Source organism: Salvelinus sp. IW2-2015, linkage group LG27, assembly GCF_002910315.2.
Source record: "Salvelinus sp. IW2-2015 linkage group LG27, ASM291031v2, whole genome shotgun sequence".
Taxonomy (NCBI): Eukaryota; Metazoa; Chordata; class Actinopteri; order Salmoniformes; family Salmonidae; genus Salvelinus; species Salvelinus sp. IW2-2015.
Window position 1 is genome coordinate 15,699,059 of NC_036867.1, and position 24,238 is coordinate 15,723,296.

At 40.8% G+C, this 24,238-nt stretch overlaps 2 protein-coding genes across 3 annotated transcripts in view; both read left to right on the forward strand.

Annotated features, from left to right (window-relative positions):
- myom1b (myomesin 1b) overlaps window positions 1-9,593 on the forward strand; it is a 42,861-nt gene extending 33,268 nt beyond the window's left edge. Inside the window, 9 exon segments of the mRNA XM_070435422.1 lie at window positions 48-106; window positions 109-151; window positions 443-606; window positions 744-780; window positions 3,094-3,116; window positions 3,361-3,416; window positions 3,728-3,943; window positions 6,671-6,821; window positions 7,335-9,593. Of these exon segments, the coding sequence (XP_070291523.1) occupies window positions 48-106; window positions 109-151; window positions 443-606; window positions 744-780; window positions 3,094-3,116; window positions 3,361-3,416; window positions 3,728-3,943; window positions 6,671-6,821; window positions 7,335-7,588 (1,003 nt within the window). The 3' untranslated portion in view covers window positions 7,589-9,593.
- A 46-nt stretch (window positions 9,594-9,639) lies between these two features.
- Window positions 9,640-24,238, forward strand: part of LOC111953280 (phosphatidate phosphatase LPIN2) — a 39,978-nt gene continuing 25,379 nt past the window's right edge. Inside the window, exon 1 of one of the 2 annotated variants that reach the window (XM_023972456.2) lies at window positions 9,640-9,814. Coding sequence is in view for 1 of the 2 variants with exons in the window: in XM_023972455.3 (XP_023828223.1) it covers window positions 12,792-12,881 (90 nt within the window). In the remaining variant the exon portion in view is untranslated. The other variant, XM_023972455.3, reaches the window with a different exon arrangement.

The window sequence follows — 24,238 nt, forward strand, 5'->3', positions numbered from 1 at the left end:
GACTGTGTAAACATTCTCCGTACACATCTCCGTTAACATCTCCCTAGCCAATCCTCCACTGCACTGAAGATCCAGAGCACAGACGAGGGCATCAGGCTTTACTCCTTTGCAGTTACTACAACGAGGCGCTCCAGGTCACCTGGCCACAAGTGTGTAGTCTCTTACTGTGTGTGTGTGTGTGTGTGTGTGTGTGTGTGTGTGTGTGTGTGTGTGTGTGTGTGTGTGTGTGTGTGTGTGTGTGTGTGTGTGTGTGGTGTGTGTGTGTGTGTGTGTGTGTGTGTGTGTGTGTGTGTGTGTGTGTGTGTGTGTGTGTCGTGAATGTGCGCGTGTGTTTTCGTGCGTGCGTGTGTGTTTGCATGTACATTCAACTGTCAGGTGTGTGTCGCCTGTGAGATGCAGCCTATATGTGTGTGTGTCAGTCAGCTGTTTTTCTCTCTAATAGGGATTCAGCGATAGCCTTCACAGACCGCATTAAGAGTGGTGTGGTGGGAGAGCAGCTGTGGCTACAGATCACAGAGCCCACAGAGAAAGACAAGGGCAAATACGCCATCGAGTTCCATGATGGAAAGGGCGGTCTGAAGAGGACTGTAGAGCTGTCTGGCCAGGGTGAGACTACGGTTGAGTTCCAAATGGCACCCTATTTCCTATATAGTGCACTCATTTTGACATCTACATGGAATTAAGCGGCTCCCGTTCCTTCACCAATGCTTTGATAGGTATACTCACCTCCTCTTTTCTTGCAGCATTTGATGACGCATATGCAGAATTCCAGAGGCTCAAGTAAGTTAGCTCAAATTAGTAGATATTTATACACCCTTTTCCCCCATTGTATTAGCCAGCTCTTCTGCATGTTGTGGATGTGGCATGCCATTAAGTACCCAGCAAACCCGGAACATTCCCAGGACATTAGCTAACATTCCCATGAAGTTCTAGTTAGGGTTTGAGCTAACATTGGGATGAAAACGTCCCACAAACATCCTAAGAATGTTTTTGATCACCAAATATTTTTTATCAGGAAATATTTGAAGTGAAATATCCTTGTAATGTTCTCCTCACAGTCACTAAAATGTTGTGCATAGCATGTGTAAAAACGACCACATAATGTTCTCATTAGGTGTGTGTGATAACACAATGTAATAACACAACGTTCCAGTAATGTTCTTAGAAATATACTGGCGCAACCAAATGAGGGAGCAATAGGAGTGGTTCTGAGCAAACATTACAGGAACGATCTGCTAATGTTGATGGATATGTTAATTAGAACACCCATAACAACAAGCAGAGAATATCTCTACAATGGTCTCGTAAGGCTATTCTGTGACATGACATGGGTTCCAAAAACATTCCTTGAACATACTTCAGCAATTATGTCTGGATTCAATTGAATAGGTTCTGAAAAAACATTACAGAAACATTCCTAAACATCCCAAATAACATTCAGGGAACATTCCCACAAGACTTTCATCAAGTTATAGTGTGATGTTATAACATGATTGTTACGATAACGTTCCCGTCACAAACGTCAGTAATTTTGTCTGGATTTAATACAAGTGGTTCTGAGAAAACTGGAATGTTCTGCTAATGTTAATAGGGCCATTCCACAAAAAGAGTGCCTTTTGATATTTTAAGTAGAAATTGTGCATTAGTATTGAATTTAAAAGCCTTTTATATTAAATGAAGTGCCTTTTTAATATAGACCACATGAGAAAAAATAAAAAACCCGCACACTGCTCTTGCTAGTATCACTGCTCTTCATTAAGCTTTAAGTATCGGCCTCAAGGCCTTCGTCAGAGCTTTTGTGAGTGTTTACAATTTCCACCCTTATGTAGACATTGCTCCACCCACGTCTGTTCAATGCATCGAATGGGGTTGTAAAATAAGCAAGTGTTACCAAATATAACAATGTGTGTACATAAAACGCATTAAACAAGTCTGTAAAACCACAGTGAGGATAAGTACGTTTTCATAAATCATTGGGTACAGTGGAAGAAAAAAACGTCAGCCTAATCTAATCCAGGCTGTATCACAACCGGCCGTGATTGGGAGTCCCATAGGGCGGCGCACAATTGGCCCAATTAGGCCGTCATTGTAAATAAGAATGTTTTCTTAACTGACTTGCCTAGTTAAATAAAGGTTTAATAAAAACTAAAATATAATCTGAAGTGATATGCATTAATTCATGTTCACATTTACAATTTAACATGCATGGGCATTTCATCATTAAGACCTTTGGGGAATAATGTCTGGTGGGTGAAAATCCCAAAACATTCTCTTTTGCTCAGAGTATTATTTATATCACCTCCCCTGTCTGATATCTTGACTTTCTCAATGCCATAAAATCTAAAGGTAGAAATGTCATTAAATGTCATATAGACCACATGGAAAATTCAATAAATCAGATTTTTTTTTATATGAATAAAGTCTTGCTGAAGTGCCAAAGGGAATGCTGGGTAAAACCTAAATAGGATATTTCAGAAACCTTTTAAAGAATACATAAAGATGTATGTGAGAATTCTTGCAACATCTGTGCACATTCTCACATATGTCCCCCCCCCCCCAATTTTGTGTTTTGGGGACACATCTCTTCAATGTTCCCACAACCTAATGAAATGTTTTGCGAACTTTTAAAGAACATAAAAAATATGTTCTGTTAACATTCTTGCAACATCAGAGGAATGTTCTGTGCACCCTAATAGAAACATTGTATAATCATCAGCACAACTGGACACATGTTGTGTTACGAGAACTTTTGGCGGTAATGTTCTAACACCATTCCCACAACTAAAGGAAATGTTCTGGGAACATTCACAGAACCAGTTTTGGTTTGCTGGGTACTCTGCATCAATCCTTCCTTTCATGTGATTGCTATTTTTGGTGTTCCTCTCTGTCTGCCAAGCCACTCTCTCTGTGCATGTATGTTTATATAGCAGTCTCTGACGGGCTTTGACAGGCTTTGAGTAAGGGCATAGGGAAGTGGGCAGACAGATGAAGCCTTTACGTAGACACACTTCCTGGCTCCAGTCCAAATACATTCTCTGGATGTGTTTCTCTTATCTTTGTTCTTCCATTCTGTTCTGTCTCTTCCATTTTCAGAGCGGCCGCTATTGCAGAGAGAAGTAAGTACACACACACACACACACACACACACACACACACACACACACACACACACACACACACACACACACACACACACACACACACACACACACACACACACACACACACACACACACACACACACACACACACACACGTTATTAGATGGGGATGAGAGGGCTGCTCTCAGTATTATAGTGGGTACTGATATTTTCAAACAGATCTGAGGTCAGTGGTCTAATTTGGTGCTCTTTGTTCCAGATCGTGCTCGCGTGGCAGGAGGCCTGCCTGATGTCGTCACCATACAGGAGTTAAAGGTAACCATGTCTGGATGGATCTGTATCTGTCCGTCTGTATATGTACTGTATGTCCATGGTCCCATACTGGCATGGGACTCAGGTATTGCAGACTTGATCATGTATGGCACTACTACTGCTGCATCTGAAATGGTATCCCTAGTATTCCCTATTTAGTGCACTACTTTTAATCAGAGCTATGGTCAAAAGTCATACACTATATAAGGAAGGGCTCTGGTCAAAAGTAGTATGCTATATAGGGAATAGGGTGCCAGTATAGGGTGCCATTTCGGACACACCTTATTATGTGTGATCTTGTCTCTCTCCATCAGGCCCTGAACCTGACCTGTAACATTTCGGGCGAACCCCTGCCTGAGGTCGTCTGGCTGAAGAACGAGAGGGAGATTGTGTCTGATGGCCACTACGTTATGAAGCTCGAGGCGGGCAAGTACGCCAGCTTCACCATCACCACGGTGAACACGACAGACTCGGGCAAGTACAGCATCCTGGTGAAGAACAAGTACGGCACAGAGAGCGCCGACTTCACCGTAAGTGTCTTCAGCCCCGACAGCAAGAAATAAGGGAGAAAGAAAGAAGGCCGGCAAGAAATAAGGGAGACCTCAATCTTTGCGTAAATATTATGTATAAAAATACATAGAAAAAGACAAAGAAAAAAGATGGAAGGGATACAGAGTCCTGAGCATTGGTTTGAGATGGTTTTTATGGTAGTCTATACAGTATTTAACTCTAGTTTGAAAAGGTGTATCGTTTTACTCTGAGCATGAAATGCCCAAAGGTTCAGAGAAAAATCTGAGAAGAACTGTTTCAGCATTTTATCTTATAGAATTACAAAAAACATAAACACAATACTTTAGGTCCAATCATCCTTTATTTTGACACTACGATGAGTATAGTTATACATTTATAAAATTCCCCCATGTATTACAATATTCTGCTATATTTTACTAAGTATTGACACACTAAAAAGGCATGTAAAGACAAATGTTTGTGTTAATTCAAATGAATTTACTGCAACAGACTTAAAACTTAAAGGTTAGCCATCTAGTATTGTCTAAAAAGGACTGTGATGCTGAAAACCTTGTTAGCTTACTCAAAGGTTATTACTGTATGTGCCATGTAAGAGTTTTAAAAAGTAAGGAAGTGAATAGATGCTCTATAAGCACGGAGAAAGGATTTTTTTTCTTCTGTAATGTGGAATTTGAACAGATCCTGTGTTTTTTCATTTTCATTCACAATCACTGTTTACTGAATATGATGTCACCACATATGTCACTCAGTAGTGTTATTACATCACTCCTTCTGCCGCTGTCGTGATTATGGCATCCCTTTCTCTGATTTATGACATCACTTCCCCTGTCACTTAGTAGTGATTATGACGTCACTTACTTTGTCACTACGCAGTGATTATGACATCCCTTCATCTGTCACTCAGTAATGATTAGGACATCACTTCCTCTGTCACTCAGCAATGATTATGACATCACTTCCTCTGCCACTATGTAGTGATTATGACATCACTTCCTCTGTCTCTCAGTAATGATTATGACATCACTTCCTCTTTCCCATGTCTCATGAGAAGGACTAATAAAATGGAGCATGTATTCCCTCACCACCTCCTCCTCTGTCTCACTGTGTTTTGTTCCCTCTGTACGGCACCCCACTCTTCACTCTCCATTCTCTTCCTCCACTCTTCACTTCCTGCTTCAGTCTCCTGTTCACCATTCTCTCCTGGTCACTTGTCTGATATTGTCTGATGGTCATCTTGTCTCCGAAGACCATGAAGGCATCTATCACCAAGGAGCAATGCAATCCCTCAGTCTGAACATACACAAGCACCTCTCCCCTTACGCAGGGGAGTCAAACTCAACTCCTTGACGACGCGCACACCTGCTGATTTTTGTGTTACCTTTTAATAAGTTGCTGATTTAGACCTGGGTCTGTGGCCCTTGGGGATTTGAGCTTGACAACCCTGCTGCTTTGTACCATATGCGTTGTCTCTCAATACACTTAACCAACTGCACTCTGTCCACACACACTTCCACTGAGCATCCTTCCTCCCATCACATTTCTCTGTACTGTGTGTTTGTAAGCACAAATCACCCTCAGACACCCACCATGTTTTTGTTCATTAGATGTTTTCTCATCAAGGATTCACCACTAGTAGGACATTAAATTAGCTGCGTCCCAAATAGCAGCCTGTTCCCTATATAGTTCACTACTTTTAACCAGAGATCTATGGGCCCTGGACAAAAGTAGTGCAGTAAATAGGGAACAGGGTCCCATTTGGGATGCAGAAATAATCTACGGCTACATACGGCTACATATGTGACGTAACAGTGCACCAAGCCCTCATGATAAAGGAAAGGAACATCTTATCAGCAACTCACACACACGTGAGCTTGTTATTGGTGCTGAATGGGAAAAGTCTTAGTCATATATTTAGCGTGTGTGCCAGTCTGGGACACCATTTTTAGATTCACTGACTGGAAAAGATGGACATTAGACCCAGGCAATGTGATCAAACTGACATTAAAACAAACAATGGGTTAAGTCACCAGAATATAATGAGAGTAGCCTGTCACATAACTCAAACATGTGGAGAGACCAGGAATTGGGTTAGCCAGTGGTCTGAAACAAGAATATCAGGGCCTATATTCATAGAGAGTATGAGTGCTGATTTAGAATCAGTTCCCAATCGTTCATATTCATTATAGTCTAAGAGGCTAAACTGATCTGAGATGCTTTATGAAAACAGGCCCAGGTTCCAATCACCTACAGTATCTCAAGTGTTGTATTATTTTTTTGCAGTAGGCTATTCTATGTGGTAAAACATGCTGCTCTCTGTTTTCAGACACACTAAACCGCAAAGCATTAATACAAAAAAATTGTCCATGCACAAGTAAACATGATCAATAGCTTATTACACCAGCAATAATACCATGTGATCCAGGAACAACATTTGTTGTTGACATGTTTTTTGCAGCCCTCTTCTCAGAAGACGTTTTAGTGACGTTTAATTTGTTGGCCTATAAATCACATTAGGAAAGCTTTGCAGTCTGGTAAGTAATCTCAAATGCCAACAATGTCTTTGAAGTAGAGACCATTTTTTTAAGATGGCTTGATGAAATTAAACTTTTTATTCACAAGACTAGTTTTAAAAGTAGCTAGGGAAATTCTGTGTGCAAAGTATGTGTGTGTGCGTCTGTGTGTGCGTGTGCGTGCGTGTAAACCCTAAAACCTTTTCCATTTGTCAGTTGGCTGTAACAGAAGGCAAAGGGGACTTGGGAGTGACCTCCTATTTGACTGATGCTGATGGGAACGTGATCATTGGGTCTAAAAGCAGACCTACCACCCCAACAGAGAGGAGGAAGTCAGTCACTGGGAAGAAAATGCAGAAGAGAAAGGGTGAGGGGACAGCTGTCCACAATAATGTGTGCAAGAAAATACTTAACACAAAAAGCTTTTAATATGAACAAATACAAATATTAGGCTACACCATTAATTAGGCCACACTTCTCAATGAAAAAAATATAAACTTACAACCAAGTTAAAACGGTGTACAGAGTAATTATCTAATCTCAGAACCCAGATCTAGCATAAGTCTGTCACAAGAGACTAGGACTTATCTCACTTCAATGTGTCAGTTTATCACCTTCAGAAGGAGCGGATAGCATCATCATCATGTTTATCCTTTTTGAGTCAAAAGTGTAAGCACTATCACAACAAGTCATGTTTGAGGTTAGGGGGGAAAATCTAGTTAGGTTGATTTCTTCACCACCAAATTAGTGAAGTTGTTTTGGATGGACTTTTTGGTGATGGGAAGGGCAGTCTTGTGATTGAGTCAGTGGTTAAACATAAGTAATGTCCTTTTTCTAGAAGAAGCTTCGTGAATTTCTTCACCTGTGTGTGTTTCCTTAGATTCCGTAATCCTCCAGAAGCCACCAGAGGAAAAGGAGGGGAAGAAGAAAGAAGAAAAGAAGATGGAGGACAAAACTGATGCTTTGCCAAAAACCACAGACAAGAAAAAGGCTGCCCCTGCTGTTGCAAGCAGGGTCGGCAAGCAGGAGACCCTGCAGCAGCCCACAACTACAGCAGATGAGGCGAAGCCAGATGATGTCCCCACATCTGAGAAGCCACAGATTAACAAGGGAAAAAACGATCAAGACGAGTGATGATCAGAAAGCTGGTTACATAAGTGAAATAGTTATTTTGGAGTTTGATGTGGTTTACACGTCTTGCATGACTGATGTGTGTCTTTCAGCATCACTGAAACAACACTGGAATAATTGTTTTTCTCCCAAAATTGTAATTCACTCATCCTTTCTTTAAAGGCCCAGTGCTGTCAAAATGTCCACTAATGAAACTAACACTCCAAAAATTTGATCTGTGTAATTTCCTGATAGTTTCTGTTAGAAAACACAATCTACACAGGACTTTCTAATCAGCAGCTTTGAATGAGCAGGCATTTCGGCTTTCCATTGTGACATCCACATGCGGTAAATTTAATAGAGCAGTAACAAAGAGAATTCCAAACCTCCCTGCCAATAACAGCTAGTTTTCAGTTTTCCCCTCCCCCCTCAGACCACCCCCAGGCAGTCCTAGCGAAATTCTTGCTTGAGAAATATACTGAACAAAAATATAAATGCAACATGTAAAGTGTTGGTCCCATGTTTCATGAGCTGAAAAAAAGCTCCCAGTAATTGTACATATGCACAAAAATCATATTTCTATCAAATGTTGTGCACAAATGTGTTTACATCCCTGTTAGTGAGCATTTCTCCTTGGCCACAATAATCCTTCCAACTGACAGGTGTGGCATATCAAGAAGCTGATTAAACAGCATGATCATTACACAGGTGCACCTTGTGCTGGGGGCAATAAAAGGCCACTCTAAAATGCCTCAGATCTGTCAAGTTTTGAGGGAGCAATCAATTGACATGCTGACTGCAGGAATGTCCACCAGAGCTGTTGCCAGAGAATTGAATGTTAATTTGTCTACCATAAGAAACCTCCAATGTCGTTTTAGAGAATTTGGACAGCTGATGAAACTGAGGATTATTTCTGTCTGTAATAAAGCCCTTTTGTGGGGAAAAACCTGTTCTCGTTGGCTAGGCCTGGCTCCCCAGTGGGTGGGCCTGGCTCCCAAGTGGGTGGGCCTATGCTTTCAGGCCCACCCATTGCTGCACCCCTGCCCAGTCATGTGAAATCCATAGATTAGGGCCTAATTAATTCATTTCAATTGAATATGAACTGTAAATCAGTACAATTTTTGAAATTGTTTAATGTTGAGTTTATATTTTTGTTCAGTATAGTTTCTTTGCTAAATGGAAATATTTTACAGTTAAGTACTTAATTGTTACCCAGAAATTATTTGATATTGATATAAAAACGGCTGCATTTGGCCTTTAAGAGCAGGGAAGATTAAAATACAGAGTGAGGGATGTAAAAAAAAAAATACAATTTGTAATTCAAACATGTAGGCTGCGCTATAAACTTGTAGCTCAAAGGAAGGCCCACAAAAAAGGCATAATTTGCATAGTCTTCAAATCTTTAACCTTTGGTGGTGTTATTGCTTGCATTTTTTTGCCTTCAATATTGATTATAATACAGTAATAGGCCACTTTAAGACACCTGAGATTGGGAATGACATATGTAAAACAGGAGTATGTGTATTGAGGGAGACACAACTGACCGACGTTTGAACAAACATTCGTTTCTCATGCACAGCCCTTATATAAATCAACGTCACCAAAAGAATGATATGGGTCTATACGCAAGAGAGGAAGTGAAGGACAAACGAAACGTGAATACCTGAAGTTAACCAGAGCAGAGTAAAATCACAGCAAGGTCAAATATTAGAACATGTCACTCAGTTCACCCAATTAGCTTGGAAGCAACATCCAAATGGAACAGAGAATTAGACCACCAAATAAAATGTTCCTCATTTTATTTTTGTTTATTTTTATTTAAATTAATATCACTTGATGAATGAACGCTTGTAATTCATACACGATTATCGAGGAGATTGCATGGGCCACTTCTCTTCACTGGTATAATTGTTTGAATTGCGCATTTCTCTGCATTGAAAATAATGAGTCATGTTATGTTTGGTAGCCTGTAGGCCTGCACAATATGGTGTGATAATAATGAAAAAGAATACAAGGTTAGATTGTAAAAGCGCGTCTGTGTGTAATTTCTCAAATTGATACATTGTACGGATAAAATGCCAGTAGATGGAAACTGTTACATTGTATCACGTGAAAGCCCCGTTTGCTTGGTCATATGGTTAGATCACAGCGCCGCCGCGAGATGAGCCAACTACGTCGAGGCTCGAGTTGAGGTGAACTGCCACGGTGAGAAATAACTGACACCGGCTGCCAAATGACTGTCTGCAAACGGTATGTATTCAAGTACTAGGCTACTCTCGCCGGTAAAGTTGATAAGCTGCAGTTCTCTGCGAACAGTAGGTTTAAACAGTAGGTTTTTCATTGAGCCTTCAGTGCGAATCTCACGTTTGACTGGGCTAGCTATATGTAACGTTAGCTTAGGCGACACAGTAACGTTATCGGGTTTAGCCTTACCTAACGCAGCAGGCATACAACAAACTGTTACTGTAAGAAGCTAGGTCTAGCTAGTATAAATAACGTTTTTTTTAAAGACTTCTGATGAGCAGCTTAGTTGTCGCTCATCAAGCTCTAAATTGTAGGGTGATTAAATATACATACATACATACATACATATATTTATACATATACCGTTCTTTAGGTTAGGATTGCCTCTAGTTTGTCTGACGTTATGGATGCAAAGAGTGGCTAGGGGGGCAATGGATTATAGCATACTTTCAGTAAATGTTTATAGCCACAGGTACAATATCACACAAGCTTACTCACAAAGCTTAGTAGACATACAACGTTGCTTGCTTTTACTTAAGAAATGTTTGTCTTGAATGACAATTTGGCATTGAAGACAAACCCATTGAAATGTAACTTAACCCTTGAATTGAAGAATTCGCGCTCTAACATCTAGGCTACTTGCAGCCAAATGTCATGTCATGGGGTGCATTTGCTCTATAGTCTATTGTTTACTTTTTTGTTGGTGACCCACAGTGGTGGACAAAGTACTAAATTGTCATACTTGAGTAAAAGTAAAGATACCTTAACAGCAAATGACACAAGTAAAAGTGAAAGTCACCCAGTAAAATACTACTTTAGTAAAAGTGTAATGTACTTAAGTATTAAAAGTAAAGGTATAAACCATTTCAAATTCCTTATATTAAGCAAATCATACAGCACAATATAATTTTTTTATTTGTATTGACGGATAGACAGGGGCACAGACATAATTTACAAACAAAGGGAAGGGAAGGGGGATACCTAGTCAGTTGTACAACTGAATGCCTTCAACTGAAATGTGTCTTCCGCATTTAACCCAACCCCTCTGAATCAGAGAGGTGCGGGGTGCTGCCTTAATGCATTTGTGTCTAGTGAGTCCGCCAGATCAGAAGCAGTAGGGATGACCAGGGATGTTCTCTTGATAAGTGTGTGAATTGGACCATTTTCCTGTCAAAATGTACAAGTACTTTTGGGTGTCAGAGAAAATGTGTGGAGTAAAAAGTACATTATTTTCTTTAGGAATGTAGTGAAGTGAAAGCAAAAGTTGTCAAAAATATAAATAGTAAAGTACAGATACCCCCCGAAACTACTTAAGTAGTACTTGAAAGTATTTTTACTTAAGTACTTTACACCACTGGTGACCCACTATTTGATGTTGTGCACATGTTGACTTTAAAACGACTTAATCCCAGCTCATGGCATGTTTTGCCATAGGATTGGCTCCTGAACTGAACACACAATCTTTGCAAAGCACATTGCTAGGCACTTTGATGTGGAGCAGTACATAAATGTCAAGAAAAGCCAGATATGCACTTTAATCTTGTAAATAAGATTACCGCTAGCCAAGGTGCTCTCTAACCATCTTAGTGGCCAATGAGTCAAGGATGATAACAGGTCTTCTACAGCGACGCCTGTTGATAAGGCAGAGCAAACTTGTCTTTACCCTCAGTGTCTAGCTGTAACTGAATAGTATATGCTGTATGTGTCTGGATGTAAGATAACAGTATTATTAATGTGTTAATTACACTATTAGGTATAAAACACCATAAATGCCCAATAGAGTACAGTAGAAGGAGCTTATTGTTGTTGACAGCAACAGACCCCTAAGCAGTGCAGTAAGCAAGTTCTGATCCACAAATAAGGATAGAGTCCCATGGGTCCAATAACAAAAATACCTCCACATGCAAGTGACACATTCAAAATGAAAGCAAAACCATATCTGGTGTCTGTATGTGCCATTCTAAAGTTCACATTAACTGAGCTCGGCAAGGCAATGTAGTGGTTTCCTTTTGTGGGTGCATGAAAAAGTTAGTCAGTTTCCTCAGCAAACTTGATTTGATGTGTGCTTTACTGAAATTCTACATACTGTAACTGGCTCATACTTCTTACTGCATTATTAGATCACAAACCCAATAGGCTATGTTTCCATGTAGGCCTAAATATGTACAGTCAGTTTAATAGTTGTGTGCTAAATCAGCCATTTTTCTGTCTAAATTAGGCAATGTGAGTGTAGTAGGTTACATGCAGGTCTCTGACCTAGACCTAATGGACGTGTAGCCAGCGGAATCCTCCAGAGTTCTAACATGAATGACATGTCATCTGAACTTCTTTGGAAATTTCTGCTTTGTCCATGAAAAGAGTTTGCCACTGCAGCTTTGATTCAAACAGGCCATGGCAGGGCAAACTACACATCATGGGGCATATTTTACATTAATTACCAATCTGATTTAACTGAAAACAGAGAATCATTTATTTGATCTTAACCACAAGTTATGTAGAAAATAACATCCAATGACATTTAGACCTAGCGTCCTTTGCTCGTTTTTCTGAATTGTACTGTTTTGCCATGTTGCTAAAGGGTGTAATTTAATTTAGTATGACCTTACACACAAGTCTGATGAATTTCTTCAAAGACTCTTGTTTCATACAATTTAGGTCTCCTAAAGGTTGTTTATGAGTCTTCGCACATTTTGACATTTTGCTTTCTAGTGCCTGCTTTGAGCTCACCATGATGGGTCAAAGCCCTCAAATGGGTATGTAAGCATTTTAAGGCTCAGGTCTGGGGTAAATTTCCTTCATAGGGTTTGTGTTGGCTTAGAGGGGAGCAAAGGCCACAGGGGCTCTGGACCGGTGCATGGCACAGGCTGGGTGGAGGGTGGCAGAGTCAGGAGGAGAGGGGCAGAGTGAGTAGAGACCGCCTGGGCTCAGAGTACAGTGCTATCCCCTCTGAGGTGAACAGGCCTTGGGCCCCGGGGAGAGAGCAATGGACCTCTCAGTATGGTGCCCTGGTCCAAGAGACTCAGTGGAGAACCAGGACTCACATCTCCAGGACACAAAGTCCTCCTGGACTCTGGTGAGTTAGGATTCCCTCATTAGTCTGCAACTAGAGAGTATGTTGTGGTGCATATTTTTTGAATGAGTTTACTTATACAGTACTTTATCAGAAATGTTTGTTTTTGTAGTTTATCAGATGGATGGATTATATTTTTATAAAAAATTGTGAGCAACATCAGGTTTCTCATATATTTAATTTGTACTTTTTTCAGAGTCACATAATGCTGTAACCTATTGGTAGTAACTGTTTCTTTCCACAAGTGATGTGGAAATGTGCTTCTGTTGGAGATTTACTTTGGGTTCAAAGTCCAGGGCACTGGTATGCAGCTCGAAAAGTTCATAAGAAGTTGTCCATGTAAGGTGCTTAAATATTGTTGGGTCGTTCCACCAATTCGGTGCCTTTTGAGAAGTGTAACTTGGTCCCAAAAAACTTTTGATTTTACCTAATTTTAACATTCTGTCATAAAGAGCACATGTTCAACAAAAAGTATTTTTTCCCATCTCAAGAGGTTAAATAAAAATGACTATAGTAAGTTCCTATTAAGTGCCCAAAAAGGTATCAGGGGTAACCGCAACAGGGGTGACCGTAACAGGAGTGACCGTAACAGGGTTGACGATTTCTTCTTAAATCAGCCACAGATCCCCTTGTGACAGGGGGAATGGAAGCTTGTTGTGTGCAACAGGGAGTGGCAATTGAATGCAAGCTTCACAAAAAAATGAAATTGTTTCAACATTTCTAGCCTGTCTATCTATGGGGAACAGGGTTGACGTGTTATGCTCAACCGGCTCAGTTTTCCACCACAAATCACTAGAAAATGGCAAAAAATTTGTCGAACTATTCCTTTTACTCTTTGATTTGACTGTTAGATGTTCAATGTTTTTTAAAAAAATATATATTTTCAAAGGAATAGTTTCACCATATTAAAATGATAGGGTTGACCTTAAAATTAGGGACAGATGTAAATGAGTCACTAATCACATGAAATAAATAAATAATAATTCTAATAATATTCTAATAGAAATTGCTTTGTCAAAGCATCAAAATAACTGGTGCTTTAAAATTATGGTAAAACATTTTGGGACTAAGTGGGTTAATATCTTCCTAGAAGTGACACAGGGTTAATGGATTCAAAATGCTGAATTTTGGCACTTTAGCAAGCTTTTATTAGAAAATGTATTGAATTCTCCAGGTTGTCTATATTAAATAGATATAACAGTGGTTTGAAAACGCAATATTCGGGCACGATTTATACTTCAAATATCAAAAGGCACTCTTTTCGTGAACGACCCTGTTATTGTGGAGTTATGAAGGCATTTCTGCGGCATTCTGTGTCCTTCATTTGGTGTAAAGATTTTTTCTTTTCTTTTCTGTACCACACCAGTGTATCCACTCTTTTCATTTAGCAGCGGTAGCCCACCGCTAAATTGTTGCCACCCCTACAAAAAATATTTATTTCTGCCGAGACATGCTTTTAAATGGATAGTCGTTGGCTCAATGACTGGAAGTCTATGGGAACAGCTAGCGTGTCATTGCGCTTACGCTAGTAGCAATGCACCCCTCACTCTTCCCTTGCAGTCACTGCAAAAAAAAAATCCTAGGCGAAACACTGCACATACAAAGATTTAATTTTGGAGACATACCTTGGCAATGACCTCAACTGTGTGTGTGTTAGTGGTGAACGGATCAGCTGTTTGTTCATCCGTACCAACCCGCAATTGCTAATAACCTATCCACAACTGTCCGACTACATGATAAAGTGAAAATCTGAGGCTCCTGGCTAACCAGCTAATATAGAAAATAGATGTACTGTATGCTACAGTCAGAGACAGCAGAAATATTTTTGGGGCAGGGGGTGCAGTATTTTTTGGTAGGCTATTTGTTAGTCAACTTGACTATAATTAGATACATGCAGCTTCTCTTCTGTTATTATACTCTATGTTGGCCTAGAAGACTAGAAAACCCCTTGCTCACCAAAATAATATCATCAATTGGTAAAATTAATGCTTCAATCTAGTTGACATCAGTAAAGTTTTCATCTCTGCTTCTTTTGCGGAGCAAAGACATTAAGAAATCATAGGCCCCAGAGCTTTGTTTTTTTAATAACATTATTTTTGCATTTCATGCAATTCTGTGTCATTTACATGACAGAAGACATTAGCTGAATCTTTTTTAATACCACAGAAATGACCGAAATTAGTGGCTACTCTGACACTGACAAACTGAAATCAATCTGGTCTTGAATTCAAACAAACAATAGCCCAGGCCAATGAAGCGACACACTGATCGTACAATATTAGGAGGCAATATGTATACAGTATATACACTGAGTGTAAAAAAACATTAAGGACACCTTCCTAATATTGAGTTGCACCTTCCCTTTTGCATTCAGAACAGCCTCAATTCGTCGGGGCATGGACTCTACAAGGTGTCGAAAGCGTTCCACAAGGATGCTGGCCCATGTTGACTCCAATGCCTCCCACAGTTGTGTCAAGTTGGCTGGATGTCCTTTGGGTGGGGGACCATTCTTGATACACACGGGGAAACTGTTGAGAGTGAAAACCCCAGCAGTATTGCAGTTCTTGAAACAAACCGGTACGCCTGGCACCTACTACCATACCCTGTTCAAAGGCACTTAAATCTTTTGTCTTGCCATTCACCATCTGAATGGCACACATATGCAATCCATGTCTCAATTGTCTCAAGGCTTAAAAATGTGATATCAATAAGGGATCATAGCGTTCACCGAGATTCACCTGGTCAGTATATGTCATGGAAAGAGCACGTCCTTAATGTTTTGTACACTCAGTGTATATCATAAGCTACAGTAGGCTACTAAATACAATTTCCAGTGGCACACTGACTCACCTAATGATGAAGATGAAGCCATGCTCTAATTCGCACTGGACTAGTATTACTAGAGAATGTTGGCTATGTAATTATCACCCCAGAATGCCCGTTATTCCAGAGTAGGATTCGGACGGGATTCGTTTTTTCCAAACAATTTTTTTTCCCGCAATAAATTGACAGTTATGACAAAAGACTGGAGGTTTTTATTCTAGGCGTGAAGATATTTCAACATGTCTGTCTTTGGTATAGTGTTGCCATAATATTTGAATTGAGGTGTCATCATAATCATTATTTTAGCGATCTGCAGTAGAATACGTCCTAAATGTCCCCCAGCCTGCAGATGTAAGCTAAACAGTGTATTTGCACTTGAGATGCATTTTTAGGCTATGGATGAGAAAGTTAACTTGTCATTTCTAAAAGTTTAGTTCAGTTAATGCTGCTTTGTGATCTAGTAACGACACGGGTTGCATTAAATAGGCACAATCTTTTTTTATACACTACATGGCCAAAAGGATGTGGACACCCCTTCAAGTTAGTGCTGACAGGTGTATAAAATCGAGCACACCGCCATGCAATCTCCATAGTCAAACATTAGCAGTAGAAAAGCCCATACTGAAGAGCTCAGTGACTTTCAACGTGGCACCGTCATAGGATGCCACCTTTCCAACAAGTCAGTTCGTCAAATTTCGCCCAGCTAGCTTAACCCGAAGACAGCATGCATGCGCCCGGCCGCCACAAGGACTCGCTAGAGCGTGATAGGACAAGGGTATCCCAGCCGGCCAAACCCTCCCCTAACCCGGACGACGCAAGGCCAATTGTGCGCCGACTCATGGGTCTCCCGGTCGCTGCCGGCTGTGACAGCCCGGGATCAAACCTGGAGCTGTAGTGATGCCTCTAGCGCCTTAGACCGCTGCGCGGGAGGTGTAAGTGCAATAAAAGTGCAATATGTGCCATGTAAAAAAGCTAACGTTTAAGTTCCTTGCTCAGAACATGAGAACATATGAAAGCTGGTGGTTCCTTTTAACAGGAGTCTTCAATATTCCCAGGTAAGAAGTTTTAGGTTGTAGTTATTATAGGAATTATAGGACAATTTCTCTCTATACGATTTGTATTTCATTTACCTTTGACTATTGGATGTTCTTATAGGCGCTATAGTATTGCCAGTGTAACAGTATAGCTTCCGTCCCTCTCCTCGCCCCTACCTGGGCTCGAACCAGGAACACATCGACAACAGCCACCCTCGAAGCAGCGTTACCTATCGCTCCACAAAAGCCGCGGCCCTTTGCAAAGGGAACAACCACTCCAAGTCTCAGAGCGAGTGACGTTTGAAACGCTATTAGCGCGCACCCCGCTAACTAGCTAGCCATTTCACATCGGTTACACCAGCCTAATCTCGGGAGTTGATAGGCTTGAAGTCATAAACAGCTGAATGCTTGAAGCACAGCGACAAGCTGCTGGCAAAACGCACGAAAGTGCTGTTTGAATGAATGCTTACGTAGGCTCGTGCCTACCATCGCTCAGTCAGACTGCTCTATCAAATCATAGACTTAATTATAACATAATAACACACAGACATACGAGTCTTAGGTCATTAATATGGTCTAATCTGGAAACTATCATCTCAAAAACAAGACGTTTATTCTTTCAGTGAAATACGGAACCGTTCCGTATTTTATCTAATGGGTGGCATCCATAAGTCTAAATATTCCTGTTACATTGCACAACCTTCAATGTTATGTCATAATTACGTAAAATTCTGGCAAAATAGGCGGCCCAAACTGTTGCATATACACTGACTCTGCGTGCAATGAACGCAAGAGAAGTGACACAATTTCACCTGGTTAATATTGCCTGCTAACCTGGATTTCTTTTAGCAAAATATGCAGGTTTAAAAATATATACTTCTGTGTATTGATTTTAAGAAAGGCATTGATGTTTATGGTTAGGTACAGTCGTGCAACGATTGTGCTTTTTTCGCAAATGCGCTTTTGTTAAATCAACCCCCGTTTGGCGAGTTGGCTGTCTTTGTTAGGAAGAAATAGTCTTCACAGAGTTCGCAACGAGCCAGGTTAGCAGGTAAAATTAACTAAATATGCAGGTTTAAAAATATATACTTGTGTATTGATTTTAAGAAAGGCATTGATGTTTATGGTTAGGTACACATTGGAGCAAGACAGTCCTTTTTCGCGATACGCACCGCACGATTATATGCAACGCAGGACACGCTAGATAAACTAGTAATATCATCAACCATGTGTAGTTAACGAGTGATTATGATTGATTGATTGTTTTTTATAAGATAAGTTTAATGCTAGATAGCAACTTACCTTGGCTTCTTACTGCATTCGTGTAACAGGCAGTCTCCTCGTGGAGTGCAATGTATCAGGTGGTTAGAGCGTTGGACTAGTTAACTGTAAGGTTGCAAGATTGAATCCCCGAGCTGACAAGGTAAAAATCTGTCATTCTGCCCTGAACAAGGCAGTTAACCCACCGTTCCTAGGCCGTCATTGAAAATAAGAATGTGTTCTTAACTGACTTGCCTAGTTAAATAAATGATAAATAAAGGTGTAAAAATAAAGGTGTAAAAAAACTGCCAAATCGGTGTCCAAAAATACCGATTTCCGATTGTTATGAAAACTTCAATCGGCCTAATTAATCGGCCATTCTGATTAATCGGTCGACCTCTAATCCGAACCTGTGAGACAGGTACAGAATGGCAACACCAACTGCCCGAGTTACACCAGGAACGCACAATCCCTCCATCAGTGCTCAGACTGTCCGCAATAGGCTGAGAGAGGCTGGACTGAGGGCTTGTAGGCCTGTTGTAAGGCAGGTCTCACCAGACATCACCGGCAACACGTCGCCTATGGGCACAAACCCACCGTCGCTGGACCAGACAGGAGTGGCAAAATGTACTCTTCACTGACGATGGTCGGATTCGTGTTTATTGTCAAAGGAATAAGCGTTACACCGAGGCCTGTACTCTGGAGCGGGATCGATTTGGAGGTGGAGGGTCCGTAATGGTCTGGGGCGGTGTGTCACAGCATCATCGGACTGAGCTTGTTGTCATTGCAGGCAATCTCAACGCTGTGCGTTACAGGGAAGACATCCTCCTCCTCATGTGGTACCTTCCTGCAGGCTCATTCTGAACTATGACCCTCCAGCATGACAATGCCACCAGCCATACTGCTCGTTCTGTGCGTGATTTCCTGCAAGACAGGAACGTCAGTGTTCTGCCATGGCCAGCGAAGAGCCCGGATCTCAATCTCATTGAGCACGTCTAGGACCTGTTGGATCGGAGAGTGGTGGGAGAGTGGGGTAACATCTCACAGCAAGCACTGGCAAATCTGGTGCAGTCCATGAAGAGGAGATGCACTGCTGTACTTAATACAGCTGTTACTTTTGATTTTGACCCCCCCCCTTTGTTCAGGGACACATTATTTGATTTCTGTTAGTCACATGTCTGTGGAACTTGTTCAGTTTATGTCTCAGTTGTTGAATCTTGTTATGTTCATACAAAATTTTACACATGTTAAGTTTGCTGAGTTTATTTATTTTGCTGCCTCTTGGGCCCCCCACGGGCCTGGGCCCAGGGGCTTCGGCCTTGGTAAGCCCCTGCATTAATCCGGCCCTGGGACCCGATAGAAAATGCAAGAGGCTAAACAACAACAAAAATGGAAAGAGTTTTGGTGCAAAATGTCATGTGGTTAAAATACTATCAGTTTTTATGATGCTGATTAAGATAACAACACTTCTACAGACGGTATCTAACTGCGCATTCGCATTCTCTCAAAATGCTGAAAGAAATCATATTTCTCCACTCCTCTTCCTGAGTTGAAAATGTAACCTACATTTGGTGTATAATTTCCTGCAAGAAATGCTTAATTCTGCAGGAGTTATTATTATGGTTATGTGAGAGGTTATAGACCTACAGTAAGTGTCCAGATTTCCATTTAACCCATCTGAACATTAGACTACAGTTCCCTTGACGTGCCATAGGCCTACTTGAAGTCCCCATCTTGTGACTGTCAAATTCATATAGCACCTCAAAATCATCACAAATAACACTGCTATCATCCTCTTTTACCACCTAATCAAACATTACTTTTCAGGCCCTCCCTTCTCTTTATTTTCAACTCTCCATTTTGCAGATTTTTTGTTATTGAATTAAACTCCGACATTGTCCTTTCTGCCTCCTTTGAAAGATTTTTCTGCCCACTCCCAAAGCATTTGGCAATTGGCATGTCGGCTTTTTGGCGAGCGTACAGTTAGGCCCTAAAGCTTAGGCTTATACACTCATGCCAGATAGCCTAAAACAATGAAATAACAACCTCAATGTAGCCTATATATATAAATTGCACAAGAATTTTACATTTATGGATGTTTGAAGGCAGTGGTTCCCAACCTGTGGTGCTCACCCTCAGTTGGCAGGGGTTTACTTTTTTTGAAGAACTTAGTCCGGTTTTAAACTTGCTCTTGAAAGTTGTAATAGTAGAATACACAAGGTGCAATTTTGAAATTGGCTAGGGCATCATTAGTTCCTCCTATCACATGAATAGACATTATACATGGCAAAATGTATAGAATTGCAAGAAAATTTGATTTAAAATTGCAACATTTTCTTTCCACCCTATGACAAAATGTGTGGAATTGCAGGAAATAAGCTTTAAACTTGCTAAATTCTCTCAACCAACAAGAGGGGTGTGAACAGTTTGTATCATGAACAGTGCTTGTGCCCATAGAAGTAGATGTGGTGTGTGTGCGCACGCATGGGGGGCGCGGGATGTTCCCCAATGCTGGAAGGGGGGCCCCGAGTGAAAAAGTTTGGGAATCCCTGTTTTAAGGTATGATTTGTTTTCTGTGTTGAAGCCATTTGCCTTCATCTTGGCACTTCCCCATCATTTTTTTGCCACATTTATTTTATTACAGACACCTTAATGCATACTTTTAAATTATATTGGGAGCTAAACATACAAATAAAAAATGTCCTATACATTTTTGTTAGATGTTGTAGTGTCCCCACTACAACAAACAAACAAAATACTTAAATACATATAATTTTGTCCTTGAAACATTTTTTTGAAATACTGTAGAATTCCATTAATTCCTATGGAGGACTGCTCCTACTGGGAGCTGACATGTGGCTTCAAAGCCTCTCAATGGTCAAAACATAGCATCAGCAATCCAGGATTTATATACTTCATTGACCTTAACGATACATCCCAAACTGTAGTTGATGCAGTACAATTCAATTGTGTTCTTCATCCATTTGTTTTCTCCATCCATCAGCTCACTCTGCTACAGTGGAACATGGGAATGAATGGGCCCAAAAGCATCAAGATCAGCAAAATCCGCCCCAAACAAAAGAGCTTTATAAGTGCCACTCTGTGGTACTTTTGCCCTGTTTATGTGTCTGTCCCAAATGGCACCCTATTCCCTACACAGTGCAATACTTTTGACCAGAAACCATAGGGAATAGGGTGCTCTTTGGGACATAACCTATAACTGACCTCCATGCTGTAGGCAGCAGTAATCTGTGCTCGGGCTGCAGCCACGAGGGGACTGCTAAGCCTTTGACTTTAAACTGTTTGGGGCAGCAGATAAAACTAAATATTTTCTGAGGCTGTTGTTACCAACAACAAAAGTGCCATCAGGTCATTAGAGTTACACAGATGGCAAATTGTGTGACTATTATGGGGTTGTCAGGAAACAGGATGACCTTATAGGCCCCTGCAGTGTATTTTCATTGACTTGTCAATCCCTCCCTGCAAATGTTGATATATTTCAATGCCTTTCTGCTCACTTATTTAGGCCTTCACCAACGTTCACTGCAGGGCTCTATTAAGAAATCATAGCCCCCACCCAAGGGATACAAAGTATATGTTAAGGTGTGAGGTAAATTTTTCTGGCATGGTTTAAGTCCGCCTGTAGAATCTATGCCAAGGTGTAATGAAGCTGTTCTGGCAACTATACAGTATATACAGTGCCTTCGGAAAGTATTCAGACACCTAGACTTTTTCCACATTTTGTTACATTACAGCCTTATTCTAAAATGTATTATATTTAAATATATACATATCACATTTACATAAATATTCAGACCCTTTACTCAGTACTTTGTTAAAGCACCTTTGGCAGCGATTACAGCATCGAGACTTCTTGGGAATGACACTACAAGCTTGGCACACCTATTTGGGGAGTTTCTCCCATTCTTCTCTGCAGATCCTCTCAAGCTCTGTCAGGTTGGATGGGGAGCATCACTGCACAGCTATTTTCAGGTCTCTCCAGAGATGTTCGATCGTGTTCAAGTCCGGGCTCTGGTTGGGCCACTCAAGGACACTCCTACGTTGTCTTGGCTGTGTGCTTAGGATCATTGTCCTGTTGGAAGGTGAACCTTCGCCCCAGTCTGAGGTCATAAGCACTCTGGAGCAGGTTTTCATCAAGGATCTCTCTGTACTTTGCTCTGTTCATCTTTTCCTTGATCCTGACTATTCTCCCAGTCCCTGCCGCTGAAAACCATCCCCAAAGAGCATTATGCTTCACCATAGGAATGGTGCCAGGTTTCCTCCAGACGTGACGCTAGGCATTCAGGCCAAATAATTCAATCTTGGTTTAATCAGACCAGAGAATCTTGTTTCTCATAGTTTGAGAGTCTTTAGGTGCCTTTTAGCAAACTCCAAGCGGGCTGTCATGTGCCTTTTACTGAGGAGTGGCTTCCGTCTGGCCACTCTACCATAAAGGCCTGATTGGTGGAGTGCTGCAGAGATGATTGTCCTTCTGACAGTTTTTAACATCTCCACAGAGGAACTCTGGAGCTCTGTCAGAGTGATCATCGGGCTCTTGGTCACCTCCCTGACCAAGGCCCTTCTCCCCCGATTGCTCAGTTTGGCTGGGCGGCCAGCTCTAGGAAGAGCCTTGGTGGTTCCAAACTTTTTCCATTTAAGAATGATGGAGGGCCACTGTGTTCTTGGGGACTTTCAATGCTGCAGAAATGTTTTGGTACTCTTCCCCAGAACTGTGCCTCGTCACAATCCGGTCTCAGAGATCTACGGACAATTCCTTTGACCTCATGGCTTGATTTTTGCTCTGTCAACTGTGGGACCTAATATAGACAGGTGTGTTCCTTTCCAAATCATGTCCAATTAATTTAATTTACCACAGGTGGACTCCAATCAAGTTGTAGAAACATCTCAATGATGATTAATGGAAACAGGATGCACCTCATAGTAAAGCGTCTGAATACTTATGTAAAAAAGGTACTTCTGTTTATCATTTTTAATACATTTTCTCAAATAAAAAAATAAACAGTTTTCGCTTAGTCATTATTGGGCATTGTGTGTAGATTGATGAGGGTTTTTTTATTGTTTTAATCCATTTTAGAATAAGGCTGTAATGTAAAAAAAAAAAAAAAAATTTAAGTTGGAAAAAATCAAGGGGTCTGAATACTTTCCAAAGGCACTGTATCCTTCATATTATTTTTTATATATTTTTTTTATATGTGATTTTTGTATGCCTCTTGGCAGCCCCGGTAAACCCCTGCATTAATCTGTCCCTGGCTCTACGCTGACATTTTTTACAAGAAGCACGTGAGCTCCTAAATTGAAAAATGTAGAAGCACATAAAGAAATGTAGGAACACAATTAAACATATTAGAGCTATTAATGATAAGAATTGCCAGCAATAACAAAATACAGGGTTAAGGAGCAGCAGAAAAAAAAATATTTTTAAGATTGAGATATAACCTACATTGGGCCTATATGAATCCGATCATGAATCTGTGCTCAGTGCTCAGTGTATTCTCTATGGCACTCAGAGGCAGCAAAGTAAAGTAATCATTACATCTGGGTGAATTATTTAGTTTTTGTTTTACTTGGTGTTAATGGATGAGGCCAGAGTATTTTTCCTGATGGCTAATAAGAACTCAATAATAAGTGAAGTTTGTATGCCATGATGTTCACTGCCTCTGTATTTCCACTGGTTATAATGTCAGCCAATGGCCTTATCAGTTACTTTTTGCTTATCTTTTTGTCACTTGAGTGTGTTTCAGATTAGGACCTGTCTTATGACAGATACACTGAGTCAGGCAGTATTCATTGGATCTTGATGGTCATAACAGGATGCCCAGATTTACGTAAAAGGGTGAAGTCCATTCCAGTCTCAAAGTCTTGTTTATTCCCAAGGGCTTTGAAATGAAAAGCTCAGCAACAACACAAATGTGTGTGTAAAGGGCGTCACGCTGCATGCTTAGCGAGTACCACTTCCTCCCGATTCGGCCCATACCTGGCACAAACTCGGGACCTCTGCTTTGCCAGGGCAAGTAACTGCCCTCCTGAAGCATCTTACCAGTCTGTACCGCGTGAAAAGCTAGCTATTCACTGGCGCAAGTGGGGACACTTCAGGCTGAGGAGTAAGTTTCACACATTCCCATGTGCTGAACGTGTGGCTGTGACAAAGTCAAGGCATATACAGTGCCTTCAGAAAGTATTGTCTTACACCCCTTGACTTTTTCCACATTTTGTTGTGTTACA